This window comes from Leptopilina boulardi, unplaced genomic scaffold (assembly GCF_019393585.1).
Source record: "Leptopilina boulardi isolate dan_hultmark-lab unplaced genomic scaffold, ZJU_Lbou_2.1 LbouV2_219, whole genome shotgun sequence".
Classification (NCBI taxonomy): Eukaryota; Metazoa; Arthropoda; class Insecta; order Hymenoptera; family Figitidae; genus Leptopilina; species Leptopilina boulardi.
The window spans coordinates 361482-377209 of record NW_026137773.1 but is presented as its reverse complement, the minus strand read 5'-3'; the positions used below and the strand labels follow the sequence as shown (position 1 = coordinate 377209).

Below are 15728 nucleotides of genomic sequence, written 5' to 3'. Positions count from 1 at the left end.
GTACCTCTACCAGGGCCGTAGCTAAAAGAGTACAAGCAATATTCCCCGTTTGCGAATTCAAAATACAGATTACTGTTTCATTATCAATAGAGACATGATTCGCATTAACAGTGGATTGATCAGATTGATCTGAAGTGCTAGGACTATTCACAACTGTTTGTAAGTTCGTTACCGAAAAACTTGATTGATTCGAGTCAACTCTTTTTTCAATATGCAAGAGCGTATTGTGTCTTCGACGAAATTTCGCGCACGTAAATTTGCTGGAACAAGAATATGGCCTATGGCCTGGAATTAAACAATTAAAGCAACAATGGTTACTTTGCGCAATTTCCTTACGGCGTTCAACGGACAAAGATCTGAATTGAGAACATTTATATAAATTGTGATTCTCCTTACATAAAGGACACTTAGAATTGGTGGATGCAGTGTGGCTTCTTACTGAATTTGTTTTAGAAAACTTAGATTTTTCCGAAGAATTTCTTACGGTTTGAATGGCCTCTAAGGCTCTAATTCTCGTTATTAAAAATTCATCTAATTTATTATAATCAGAATATTCTAAACTGGATCCCAACTGCATCTCCCATTCCTTAAGTGTTGGGGAATCAAGTTTACTTGTAACTATAAAAACAATCAAATCACTCCATTCAGAAACCGGACGATGTAAATTATTAAGAGCTTGTAACACTTCATTAGTCGTGTCACGCAACAATTTCAAATCTTCAACCGAATTATTATTAACTCTCGGAATTTCCATAAATGATTGAATGTGTGCATTTATTAAGGCTCTATTATTATCATATCTCGTTGTTAAGGTTTCCCACGCAATAAGAAAATTCGCATTTGTAATTGGTATATGTTTTAACAATTGCGCGGCCTCACCCCTCAACGCAGTCTTTAAATAATGTAAACGCGTAACATTTTCTAGTCTCTCGTTTTGAATTATAAGAGCGTTGGTAAGTTGGTAAGTTCACTTGAGGCAATTTAACACGCAATGCTTCGCCACGAGTTACATTTGTACCGTCAAGGGTTTGTGAAGTTTGTTCTCCACTTAATTGATGTAATTGATCATTTAAAAAACCTAACGCATCCAAATACGCATCTTCTATCTTAACAAATTGATTTTTGGCGAAGTAATCATTTTTCGCCTTTTCTGCTACCGGAACCGTCGTATGCATTTGTAGATCCAAATTTTAAGCCTTGACCCATCGATCATTGAGTAAGGTTAAACGCCCCTTAATAACAGTTTCATTTATTTTTGACTTACCCAGTTTTTTAAAATTAGTTTCAGTGCGACAAATCGCCAGGTAGATGTTTTCAATTTCAATAAGTAATTTATCCATCTTATTAAAACAATTAAAACAACAAAGAAAACATTAAGCTTTGAAACAATCACAATAAAATTTAGTTGCGAAAACTTGGTTATTTATCTTATTTAAATCTTATTAATTTCCAAGTAACATTAAAATTCGTGTCAGTGATAGATACTTGTTGTTAGTAATTGAGCAGCTTCTTCTCGTAACGAAGTTTTTAAATAATATAAACGGAAACTATTTGACAGGTTTATTCGTAACGATTAATGCATTAAACAAATCGCGAATTCTCTGGTCCGAAAGATTTCCAGAAAACTTCGGTAAACAAGGCTGTGATAATTTTACAGGCTTCTATTCCTGTTGAAATGACACTTTATTCACAACCTTGACAATTAGTAGTTGAGTAGATAAAAATTTTCTCAGTTGACTCAGTTAAAATTAAAATTACAATTAGTCTCAATAAATATAAATAAACTCTCGAATTTAAAGAGCAGAAGACTACAATTGTATGAATCAAGTGTGCAATAATTTATGACAAACAGCACAAAACAAAACAGTACAAATTTTCAACATAAATTTGAATGTTAAAGTCTGCAAGAGTTATTAGTACAAATAAATAATCAAACAAATTGTGGAATGCAATTAAATTGAAGATCATTCAATGGACAATCATCCTTATATAATTTCGTGTGAGATTCACCTTGGAAAGCATTGAAAAGAAGGAGATTTATTTCTCGTGTACTTATCCAGATAGTGTGAACAGTCCCGACGACGAATGTGAAATATTCCCTCTTCCGAAGAATTGTTTCGAACGAAGAGGTGTGTCTAAGGGAACTCGCCAAGAGAGATAGACTAATAGTACCTGTGAAACAGATGATGTCCTGTGCATTGACCACTTGACTGTTCAGCTGACGAATTTCGTTCTCTTCCTAAACCCACGCCATGACGTCACAAATTGGCGGGAATGAGGTTTAACATTGTTTAAACAATTGATAAAGGGACAGAGAATTTGATAAAAAACGTCTCAACAACATAAAATTAAAATAACTGACACAGTTTAAGTAACCTTGGTCAGTTTAAATGTTAATAGAGATCGGGATCACAATTCACTTGCACATGGCACATGTTCTTAACGAACATTTATTTTATTTATTTATTTTTTTTTTTTAAACAATTGATACAGTTAATAACTTTTCATTGTAATAATCCGGCTCGAAGGACCATGTTTTATGACAGAATAATTATCTTTATTATAAAGGGGTAATTGTTAGTTCGTAAGGCACTTAATTAATTTGAGGCACTTGTTCTTTTAACTGTTTTTAATTAAAGAGTCATTTATTCAATTTCTATATATTGACGGCTAATCACTTACATCACCTTGAAAATTGTTAAAAAAGCCACGATAATTAACAACTTAAATTGAATTGTGAATAGAGAAAGAACTACTCTCGATCTCGCACTCTTGCTGACTAACTCGTTACACAAATTCCCGAAATTCACACACCCAAGCGCTAGGAATTCGAGAACCACGAAAAACAAAGAGTTGCCTATTGACAGGCGCTTTATAATCTTACTCACTCTCTCGAACAGTAATGAAACAGAAAGAGAAATACAAAAGAAAGAGAGCAAAAAAAAAATTTGATATGCAAAAAAAAGAAATTATCTATAAAAACTGAAGATGAAAAAAAAATACGCAAGGATAAAAATTTGGCATGTAGGAAAAGAAAAATATCAATGGAAACTTAAGATTTAAAGAAACTGCGTCAAGAAAATAATTTGTCATGTAAGAAGAACAAATTTTTTACTGAAACGGAAGCTGAAAAGAAAGTGCGTCAAGAAAAGAATTTGGCATATAAAAACGATAATCGGAATAAAAAAAGAAGTGTAGGAGTTGCAATAATGTCTTTTAAAGATTTCGATGAAAGTAAAGTTCCACAGAATTATTTAGGTTTGATGAATGCAGAATGTAAATTTTGTAATGCGTTACATTTTCTATGTGAAAGACCGTCAGATGGATTATTTAGTAGTTGCTGTCATAAGGGAATATTAAAGTTACAAGATTTAAATCCCTATCCGATTTATTTAATAAATGTGTTATTTTTTATTATTTTTTACATTAATTATTAATCAATCATTATTAATTATTAACATATATTTTTTTAATATTGTTAGTAAATATTTGTACATATTTGTCATCCACAAATGCTTAATAATTGTTAAACTTTTAGTGAAATTAAAAAAAATCGGACAAGTGCGAGTTATACTCGCATTGAAATCGAGGGTTCCGTACACGAAGCAAAATTATTTGGTATAAAAACAAATATTTAAAAAATATGTGTTGTATGTCAAATAATATAAGTGATACAAAAAAGAACAATGTTGTAAAAAAAATTAAGAAAATTGTTCCTCTTCTTATCACATATATTATTTGATATACATCACATATTTTTTAAACATTTGTTTTTATGCCAAATAAGTTCGCTTCGTGTACGGAACCCTCAATTTCGGTGCGAGTGTAACTAGCACGTGTCCGATTTTTTTATTTTAGAGTTATAACGACTAAAGAAATAAACTTAAGGAAAAAGTCTACTTTTCCACTTCTTATCATGTTTATTAAATTATTTCTATAATCTACACAAAAAAATATGTAAAAAAGTATAAATTTGAAGCCCTTCAGATAAAATTTTCTTCTTTATTGGAAGAGAATTCATGATTTTTTCTAAAATAAACAACTCCAATTGTGTATACATTTTTTCGCTGTAATATTCACACAAAAATAAATTTATACAGCAAATATGAGCAGTCTGTGTTCAATATTGTGTGCGCTAAGGAGATTAAACCATTTTTTTTTAAATATTAGATAAAAGGTTAATTATCAACGCCAATCGTGACCTTTTTTCTGCATTTTTCACGTAATAATACATTTACATACTAAATATGAACTGTCTGGGTGGAATATTTTGTGCGCTAGGGAGATTAAACCATTTTTTTCAAAATTTTTCTATTTTTCCTTTTCAACGCTATGTAAAAATACGTAAGTGTACCAAATTGAAGCTCTTTATGTCAAAAGATGTGGCCGCTACGGGGGTACATAGTCATTTTTAGTAAAAATTCATAGTATATGAATGCCAAAACCATTAAAAAAAATACGAGCTGAATTCTCGGTGATGATCCTAAAGTACACCCATCATAGGCAACCTAGGTCTTTAGGTAAAAAGTAACCATGGATTATTGTGTGGTTGTCAGTTCTGAATGTGCATAAAAAATTTCAGTACTCTAGGACATCAGCAAGTCGGTTAAATTAAATTTTAAAATTTCATATTTTGACTTTTGCAAAACAAATTGTTTATAACAATGACACTGATGTTCAAAAAATTATTTAACCATAAAAGTCTTGTTCAACATAAAAAAATACATAAGGATCACTTATCTAGACCCTTTGAAATATAAAATGTTTTAAGAAATCTATTTTAATTAGTATAGTAAAACTTTAAACGAGTTTTTCTCGAAAAGTTGATTTTAGTCGATCGTTTTCTCAGACCCTGTCACATATGTAGCACGTAATATTAATGTAATATTACAAAAAAGTCAAACTCCATTTAAAAATATTTGACTGATTAATTATTATCTTTTTTTGCTTTATCATAAAAAGTTTTAAAATTTTATGTATTTCAAATAAGCGTGTAATATTAACCCGTAAGATTAACATGAGGCAAATATTTTAATATGACTGTAATAGTAACCTTACAGGAAGCTTACAACAACCTTACCGTATAAGCTTATCACAACCTTACCATGTAAACTTACCACGACCTTATTGTGTAAGCTTACCCTAGCTTTACTGTGTAAACTTATTGTAATGGCGGAAGTTTTAAGATGACCTCAAGTTTACTGTAGACTTACATGGTAACCTTACAAACCCTACAGATATCCTTACAGTAACTTCACAGCAAGAAGTCATGCTATGTGGGAGAAGAAAAACACGCGCGTTTACGCGCGTTTGTTTTAGCTAGTTTTATATAATTTTCAATTTACCGAATAATCATTTCTCATTATAATTATTGTAGCAAACGAGTATTTTTATAATTCTTATTTTTCCAAATAAAAGTTTATACTATTTTTGATTTTACATAATTACCAGTTTTTATATTTTTTTTATTTATATTAAAATTTATATTTTTTCTATTTTTGAAAGTTACGATTTGCTATTTTATATAATTTTTACTTTACCGAATTGCCATTTCACATAATTTTTAAATTTTCTAATTATTATTTTTTCGAATTTTAATTTTAACGAATTATTAATATTAGAATTATTTCTTTTGCGAATTACCATTTAACATAATCTTAATTTTCCCTAATATTTATTTATTCTAATCTCCATTTTCTCGAATCATTATATGCTATAATCAGAATTTTCAGAATCTCCATTTGCTCTAACATACTTCCGGTCAATTTCAGTACTGTAGTTTCCCATCTACATTAATTTCTGGAATATATCCACGCCAGGCCATCGCTTGTCGGTATGGTAGGGTGCGTCACAAAAAGTGGCGCAAAATTTAAAATGAGATTTTACTATTACTACTATTTTTAATAAAATTACATTATAAATACAGGTAAAAATTACAAATTAATCGTAAAATTAAGATTTAAGGAGAGTAATGTATTTCCGAATTATAATTTTAACAAATTATTAATATTACAATTATTTCGAATTCAAAAAATTATTATCAATTACTTTCGGATAAAACGATTTTCGAGAAATTAAAAATTCGAAAAAACAAATTTGGGGTTTAGTCATGCGCCTCGAATTTACCTCTTTTTACGGTAATTAAAATAAAATATTATTATAGTGATTGACATGTTATGAGGTGATTTTGTACTAATAATACATATCTACAAGGTAATTGGCACATAAAATGTTTATTTATAATATTTTAATTTTAAAATAGTTCCATTTCCATTTGAAAAGTGTAAATTATTCTATTCAAATAAACTATTCCTGAAAACCTTTATATTATTTGGATAGAATTATTTGCCTAAAATTGCTACTATATTAAAATATTATCTTCTTCAAAATAAAAATATCCATCTTTTAGCTGCAAACATAAAACCCACATAAAAGAATTATATACTAATAATTCTTCACGAAGAACTTTATACATTATATTTTAAAAGTGTAAATTATAAACTATCCCTAAAAAGCTATATATTATTTGAATAGAATTATTTACACTAGTTTAAATGTAAAACGTACAGTTTTTACAACTTGAATGAACTTTTTTCATTATCTTTCTTTGGTTTCGTTTTCGTAAAATTGCTACCATATTAATATATTCTCTTCATCAAAATAAAAATATCCATCTTTTAGATGCAAACACAATCCTTAATGAAATACTTTTTTAACTTGAGAATCCTTTCGACATACGGGACACTTGTTTCTACATCTAGGTGACTGTTGATATATCACAACGCATGTGATGCAAATAATGAAGTGGCAATAAGGGAGAAAAATGTGTGTTGGTTCTACTGATTTGCAAATGCAGCACAATTCCTCCGCTGAATCATTGTGTTCACTCCCTTCAGTCAGTTCCATTACTTCTCCATTTCCTGTTAAATTTTTTAAAAAATTGTTATAAAATATTGGCAAAAATAATAAGCATATTCTACTAACTAAAAATGCTTCAGTTAAATTTATGCGACATTTTAAATATTACAAAATATTTGTTAAAATTAAATATATTGAATTTACCTAAAATTAAGTTAGAATGGTAATTAATAGTTAATTAATATTACGCAATTTGTTTTTCAATTCAAATAGTAATGGCGCAGCCAATTAGTAAATAAGTCTAACATTTTTGTAAATACAGTACTTTGTACGACAGTGCTTTATTCCGGTATTGCCCGTGTAAATAAATAAATAAGTAAATAAATATAATTATGTTACATATTATAAACTATATATTAGGATCGTCCAAAAAAGTCGACATTCGAAAATTGTTTGTTTTTGTTAGGCAAAAAAATATCATTTTATGTGTAATTAAATTATAAATTTGACACTCCGACCACGAGAGAAATATGTAGTAAAAATTAAGTTTAGTTCCGATAAATGTTAACTTTGCAAAGTAAAACTTGTAGAAAACTTTCAGAACAATGTACTCTAAATATTTAAATAGTTTAAAAATTTTTTTAAAATAATTTGGATTTTTTATCATAAAGGAAAAGGAAAATTTGAATTTTTTATCCCAAACTTACCCCAGTTCAAGGTACATAGTTATAACAGTAAAATGATCTTTTATACCTGGATCGTCGCTCTACTCTTCAAAAGTTTCATCTTTAGCACTTTTATCTTCAGCCCTTTCATCTTCAGTATCAGAACTGCTGCTTTCCGATAGATATTCATGTATGCAGTTCAATAGTAAAAGGCGTCAATAAAAAAATTAAAATTAGCTATTAAAATTTATTCATTAGCTTATCGATCGATAATTTATTTTACTTTTTTAGTAATTTTTGTTTCTTACCCGGTTGCTCATTTTCTTCTCGAGAGTGAAAGGCGATATGGGAGAATAATGGTTCGACCATTATGTAGCCTGCGTTTTCCAAAAACACTGTCAATGAAAGTCGTCCTGTTGGTGGAAGTTTTTGCCAAGTTCTTTGTAGATTTGTCTTTTTCGAGAGATTTAACATTTTAAAAGAGCCTTGTTCAGTGTCATCCCCGTTCACACTGCACCAGGCTTTGCTTTGTAAATTTAATATCATATCTAAAAATAACATAGCTGTGTATTAAGCATTACTTTTTTTAAAGTGATTTATTCACTTAGTAAAAGAATAAAAAAATTACTATAATATACTATAATATACAGTTTTAAAAAAATTATTTTGCACTTTGACATCAAATGTTTTAACGAAATCTACGATCTATGATAACAATATAAGAGCAGATGATACTAAAGTCGGCGCAGAAAGCCCGCCTTCTTAAGTTTTTTGTAACTTTAAGAGACAATAATTCGAATAAAAAAACGTGTGTCGTTTTTTTTATTCTGTTGCCTCCGTTTTGGAAGCGAAACCCTTTTTTAGATGTTTTTTCTTCATATGACACTTTACTCTGTCTCATTAAATTTTTTACAATTCGTAAGCATTTTTTGCGAACTACTTTTTGCATTTAAAGTGTAAAAAGCATGTTATTAAAAATTAAAAAATACAGCTTTTTAGGGATTTGAACGATAGCTGTACCTTTACTTAAACTCGATATGGCAAGGTTGTCTTTGATTGTTTATAATAGCTATAATAATAATTATTTTTTAAAAATAACTGCTTCTCCGTATTAAGTAAATATTAAAAAACTGCACTATATATATATATATATATATAGTTATTTGATATTGTTTTCAAAATTATTAAGCATGTTACAATGAGTGCAAGTAAGGTTAAGGGAAATATTAGGAATTCTTTCTGACACTGTTTTACTTTTTAATTGATAACTTCTAGAAAATAATTTAGTCTGAAACAAATTATATACCGCTGCCCGCAGAAATAAATAACAAATGCATCAAAAAACTTATTTCAATTTTGTGCCATTGTTTTTGTTCTAACTATTTTTTCTCAAAGTCAAAGAAAACCCTAGGGACGCGGACTTTCTGTGCCAACTTTTTAATTACAGATAATATACAATATTTTTAATTTTTTAACCAAAAATTTATTGACAAGATTATATATTTTATATATTTTCTTTACAGTGTATTAGTCCTGAAATTTTTTATTCCAAGGGAAATAATTTATATTTTTATTGTGACTGTTTTAATAATAATCATTAAAAATAGGAAGTTGAAACAAAAACAGAATTTTTACTATTTTTAAGTAGCAAAATAATTGAGGCGCGAGAGCAAGTAAACTACACGCAAGCATAGAGACCTGCCGAGAACATTTGACAACATCGCGCGCGGAACATTTCTTTTCGTTGGAGAAAGGTAGAACGTTGCTTCACTCTCTACTGAAACGCGCTGCTGTACATGTCGGTACTACTGTCGGTAGTAGACGTTGGAGAAAATATTACATTTTGTGAAGAACACCTTCAAGTCCAATGTAATATTCGTTTTTTGGTGATCGTTTGAATATATATTTCTTAAAATGGATAATCAAGTGCCTGGACCCTCATCAACATTAAGGACATTTATTAATCACGTGTATAACGATTTTGAATACGTAGTTCACAGCAGTGATAATGACAAAACGTGAGTATTTTACTTTATTGTAATGATTGACTATTTTATATATTATATACACTACGTCCATAAATTTTTAGTCAATTTGATACATTATTTTTAAAGTAAATTGAAAAAATCTATTTTGAAGTAGCGAAAAAAAATTTGCGTCTCATTGATGCTCAGTCTCCCCTACTTGTTAAGGACTATTCTCTTTAAGATAATAGATTTTTTTTCTTCCTGCGTTACAGTTCTTTTGTTTGTAAGGATTACAAATCAGGCACTTGCAGAGGTAAAGGATTTATGAAGGCTGGTATTTTTACTTTGAAAAAAAGACACACACACTACCCTGACCTAAAAAATCTTAGGGAAAAAGAATTTAAAATGGCATTATATAATGCTGTGACTACAAGCACAGAAACTTTTAGGAAATGCTACGATAAAGTTCGTCCTTCGTAAGTATTTTTCAATGAAATGATAAAATTATTAAATTAAGTCATGAAATATTTCCAGCTTTTATAAAAATTTTTATTTGCCTCCTATATGTGAAGGGGTCTAAGAAAACGGTGCTATCATCTAAAAAAATCGAATTTTTGAAATTGATAAATTCTTAAAATTTAAAGCCTAGAAAATTTATTGCAAACATTTTCAAGAAAAAACTTTTTTTGGTCGATAGTTTTCTCAGACCCGTTCACATATAGACGCTTCAAATTATTTTTCAAATTACTGAAATGTCCTTTTCTACTTTAAGTACAATTTGTAAAATTAATGAAACCAATTTAATTAATAAAAATATTTAAGTAAATAAATTAAATTAATAAAAACTGTGATTTTATTGTACTTTGCAGTCATCACGAAGCCTCTATTACCTTGCCTTTCGCAAGTTGTGAAAACCCGATGTATAAGTGGCGTAAAAGAATAAGCCCACCAAGTCCACCACCTTTTAGAACACTTGATGATTATTGCAATACATTAAATTCGGATGAATGGAAGCACATAAAGGAGGATCTCTTAATGTTTCCTCGGTATCTGGAGAAAACTCAGGAACGTCCGTCATTTATAAAGATATCGACTGTGCAAACCAAGTTTACAGAAATGGAAACATCTATACTTATGCAACGTTTAAAGTGGTGCCTAGAGCAGCAGGTGAATATCAACTTCTTACTTTAATGACTGAAAAATTTGGAAATGTAAGTTTTACTTATTTTATTATTAGAAGACTTTGACAAAGAAACTAGTATTTTTCAAAATTATCGTTTAAAATCTCATAACTTTCGCAATTTTCAACCTTTTTAATTGCTTCTGGGCTTATTCTTTTCCATTTTTTATACTCTTTTTAAAAAAATATGAAAATCCAAAAATGTTGATAAACAATGTAAACGATTTTATAAAAAAGAAAATTTTTTTTTTAAATTAAGGTACTTATATGTTCTAAATACTACAAAAATCCCATTGGGTGTTTTTTTGTTTTTAAGGAGAAAATAAATATCTTACTTTTTTAAAAAGAACAAATTTCTTTATCAAAATGCCATACATATTTTTCATCTTCCAAATAGTGTTGTTTATAATAAACTATATTCTGGTTTCTTTACTAAATATGAGAACACTTAATTTGAAAAAATTAGAATGTTGTAAATAAACTTATCAATGCAGATAAATATCAAGTGAAAAAATTTTTTGTCAAAGGAATTATTACAATTTTTTAAATAAATTCTTGTGGCTACCCTGGTTTGAGAATAATTTTAGTTTTAATTCAAATGTAAGCTTTTAGTGCTGTAGCGTTCTAAAAAAAATTAAAATTAATTTTTTGCTAACAAAAATATAAAAACTACCAAACAGAAATTATATGTACAACTTTTTAGTCTACCAATTCAGAGAGACATGCTTTTTTCGAAAACAATTAATTTTAAAAATTAAATATAATAGCTATTTATCAACATTCGTGTTAACGAGGTTTTACTGTACTTAAATGTTTTTGTTATTGTTTTAATAATTAGGGTATTCCATTTGCTTGGGCCATCATGGAACAAAAAACAGCAGCAGCATATAAGAAGGTTTCTCAAGAAATAAAAAGGTTATTGCCTGGGTTCAATATTATCGAAGCAATGTGTGATTTTGAGAGTGCATTAAAAAAGGCATTGCGCCAATCCTTTCCAGGAATAATTTTACATGGATGTCTTTTCCATTATAAACAAGTAAGAAATTTTCATTAGTTGTAACTGAGTTAGTTTATCATTAGAATACTAATTAAAACTATTTCTACTTTCAGGCCAACATCAGGAAAACTAAGAATTTACGTTTGCATCAATTGCTAAAAAAGAATCCAGAAGCTCGTCACGCTCTTCATTTGATTATTGCTCTCCTATTACTTCCAGCAGGTCAAATATAGAGGTTATATATTGTGTGAGCGATTCCACGTCAGATTTTAATTAAAATTTTGAATTAAATCAAATTTTATGGCCAAATTTTTGAGTTTTCAATTTACAAAATTTTTATTTTTAAAAGTAAACCTATTTTCGAATGTAGCCAAAATTTTCCCAGAGAGGAAAAGTTTCAGTTTGTCCTCAAGTTTTAAATAGTGTTGACAAAAAAATATTTTAATAATTTTTATTAAAAAATAACAATTTTATAAACAAATTAATTTTTTTTAATTTTCCAAAATTTTTTTCGTTACTTATACTTAAAAATGATAAAAACAGTTTGCAAAAAGTTTTAGAGTGAACCTGATGAAAAGAATTTTGTTAAAAAAAGTTTTTTAAATCTTTTTCTTTATTCTTCAAATCAAAAAGTTTTTCTAGTCGCTAGGATCTTTCACTTTACTCATATAAAAGTAAACTGGAATAAATTCCGATTTGAAAAATAAAAATATCAATTAAAAAATTTTTTTTAAACAAATTGTTTTATCAGGTACTCTAAAACTTCTTGCAAACTATTTTTACTATTTTTAAATATGTAATATAAAAAAGTAAATTTGAAAAAACTAGCCCAAATTTAAAAAAACTTAATGCTTTTTATAAAAAATTGTTATTTTTTGGTTATAAATTGTCGAAATATTTTTTGTCGATAAGATCGTTCACTTTTTTTACTCATATAGAAGGAAATTAAACTAAATTTTTATTTAAAAAATAAAAAAAAATTCGAAACACAAAAATTTGTCTGTTATAATTAAAAATTATTTACTTTAAATTGCTCTTTTTAATATTTCATTTCAACTAATTAATTATATTAATAGTAAATAAGTAAACTAATTATTATTGTTACTAAATTATAATCAATGAAATCATTACCCTGGGGTCATCAGTGAGATGAGAAAAATTTTTCCAGAGAAAAAATGTTATAAAAAAAACAAATATTTTTAGTTAAAAATTTTTCTAAATGATCTTCAGAAGTAACATTAACACAAGCAGCAACTATCAACAAAAATTAAGAGTCACTAAAAAATTATTTCATTGGACAAAATTATTGTTTAAAAATTAGAGCAAAAAACACTGGGGTGTCATTTGAACCTCACTACAGCAGCTTACGGTTGAAAATATTTAAAAGAATAGAAACATATTTTAAGAACGGAAAAAATATTTTTGATCGGATATAAAATGTGTAAAATCTTTGTTACAGAAAAACTTGTGAAATATCAAGAGCATTTCAGACTTGATTTGGAATCTCTTCGACAAGGCCGAAGGATTTGTAGGCTACCTAAATGTGAAGTAGTTGTGAAAGACATTTTGATCTCTGAAGCTTGGGCGCGATTGCATCAACCAGGCGGCCTCACAACGCGACAATTTTTGGAAGAATGTGTTCAAATTTTTAGACTAGATGATGACATGTGAACGCAAGTGTCAGATATGTCGAAAATTTTTATTTTTTTCAACGCAAATGAACTTTACATAGAAAAATTCTACTCGCGTAGAAACTCTGCACATTACACTTAAACAAGTGTAACTAATTATACACAAAAAATCTATGTCCGTTAAATTTAGATAAAATAATGTTTAATTTAATGTAATTGATTTTGCACAGTTACTTAGTACTTCAAGAAATTCTACTTAAACAAGTTGTAAATTCAGATGTTCATTACATGAACATTTTGCTTCCTCTTTACGATCAGCAAAAAAATTTGCTTCCTCGTGGAGAAAGCAAAATTTTATTGTCAAAACGTGATTTTGATTTTTTAACTTTCATTAATTCTTTAAATTTACCTCAAATGTATACTTTATATATATCAATCGATTCGTCTTGACGTAAGTAATACAATTATTTCAAATATAAACTTCAATTTAAAAAAACACAAAATTTTATAGCCAAAATGTGAATTTTTGATTTTCTAACTTTCATTAATTCTTTAAATTTACCTCAAATGTATACTTTATATATATCAATCGATTTGTCTTGACGTAAGGAATGCGATTTTATTATATATAACCTTAAATTTGTCTATTTAAAAATTTTTTCGATTAAAAAAAAATTTTTGGAAAAAAGACGATAAAATTTTTTTTTTGGGTATTTTTCAAAATCCTTTGGTCAGATTTGAGATATTAATATGATAAATGAGCCTACTAAATTTTATCTAAATCCATTAAAACCTGTTAAAGTTATCTTCTAAACAAAAAAAGGATCCACACACACACACACATACATCCGGACAATTGATCAGGATCTCATATAACATGTTTCTATAAAGAAAAAAATTTGTTTCCGACACTTTTAAAAGTTTTATAAACGAAAGGACTACAAAGCTTCCTCTACGAGGAAGCAAAAAATATTTTAATCAACGTTAATTTCTAATTCTACACAAGTAAATTAAGTAATGTAAAACTTAACACGATAATACAATTCTGTGTTTAGCAGAACACAGCTTTTCTATTTTACAAATCTGTTTCACAATTATATCAGTTAGAGAAAACATAACTTAATTACTTAAACACTCGTTTAAAACAAAGTGTATTGTTTTAGAATCTTCTGGTAAGGAATTTAATTACATTAAATTAACGATTACAATATTTTTTGTGTATAATAAAATTGTGACGAAAATTTTTCGCATATAATTCTTTTATGTGGGTTTTATGTTTTTAGTTCGTATTTTGCGTAGAATAGTAACCTCTTCATTTTGTTAACACTGTGTGGGAATCCAAGTTGTGCTATACGTTACTGCGATTTAAAGTATGAGTAGGGAAAGAATGGTATAAGAGTGGGAGTATCACAGGATTTTTCGCGGGACAATTTATGAAATCGCTAGTGTGGTCAAGGCACCCAAACCCATTGTGTAAAGGGGTTACGGGTCACTTACTATTATAATTTGGTATAGACGCGCCAAGCGCGGTCAAATAAGTTTCTCGCTACGCCCTATTGGGGTAAGTGTGGAGTGATTTTAATTTTCTTACTAATAATCTTTGAAGTGAAATTGTAATATAAATGTGTAATTATCACCAATTTAGCGGTTGGTGAACAACCTCGTTATCACCGTGTGAGTTGCACTGCGTGAGGCTTCTTCGTCATTTAAAATCTATTTTGTTGGAACTACAACCGCTGAAATAAAGCTTATCTCTCGAGCCACCGTGACGACAACAAATTATTTTTGTGAATATCCAGAGGATTAAAAATTGAGAGCAATAAAATTTAGGAGCAAGTCGTACGAGCACGCCTTGCATTCTGCACGAAGCAGCTCCTCAGCCGTTCTTCGCCACGTGGCCACTATATATTTTAAGTTTTCTTTTCGAAAACTCTGACTGTTGCCTTTTGGGTAATATAAATTAAATTCGACATTCAGCGGTGAGTTTCGTTGTTAATAACTCTTTTAGCCTCATAAATTTGAAACTTTATATCCGAATCTACTTGACCACACATTTCATTTTATTTCTATTGTATTCGTTTTAATTTTTACTATCACATTTGACGCACTATATCCAAGAGATACCACGAAATTAAATTTTATTGTAAATAACGATTTTTAATTATAAAAGGTCCTGTCTTTTCTCAGATGATGTGAATGTACTTGTGGAGGGGCAATATTAAAACCTTTTTTCGAATCGATCGTGCGATAAATTGTACATTCTTTTATATTAATAAATTGTTTTTTCTGATATCGCAATATTTAGGACAAATAAAATTCTTTACAACTGATGTTTTTTCATGTGTTTCAGCGTATGTCGAAAGGGCTCTAAAATTCAAAACGTTTTTCTATAAGGCTCACAGTCACTTAAGTTCTGATCCAAATTATGAT

At 28.6% G+C, this 15728-nt stretch overlaps 2 protein-coding genes across 2 annotated transcripts in view; one reads left to right on the top strand and one right to left on the bottom strand.

The window, feature by feature from the left end:
* Window positions 1-15728, bottom strand: part of LOC127279601 (xylosyl- and glucuronyltransferase LARGE2s-like) — a 181095-nt gene that overhangs the window by 94457 nt on the left and 70910 nt on the right. The window lies entirely within an intron of this gene.
* Window positions 9307-13883, top strand: LOC127279587 (uncharacterized). Its single transcript, XM_051302028.1, has 6 exons — window positions 9307-9541; window positions 9763-9966; window positions 10360-10657; window positions 11509-11706; window positions 11781-11914; window positions 13127-13883. Exons 1-5 carry the CDS (start codon window positions 9438-9440, stop codon window positions 11898-11900), a joined length of 924 nt encoding a protein of 307 aa, XP_051157985.1. The 5' UTR covers window positions 9307-9437; the 3' UTR covers window positions 11901-11914; window positions 13127-13883.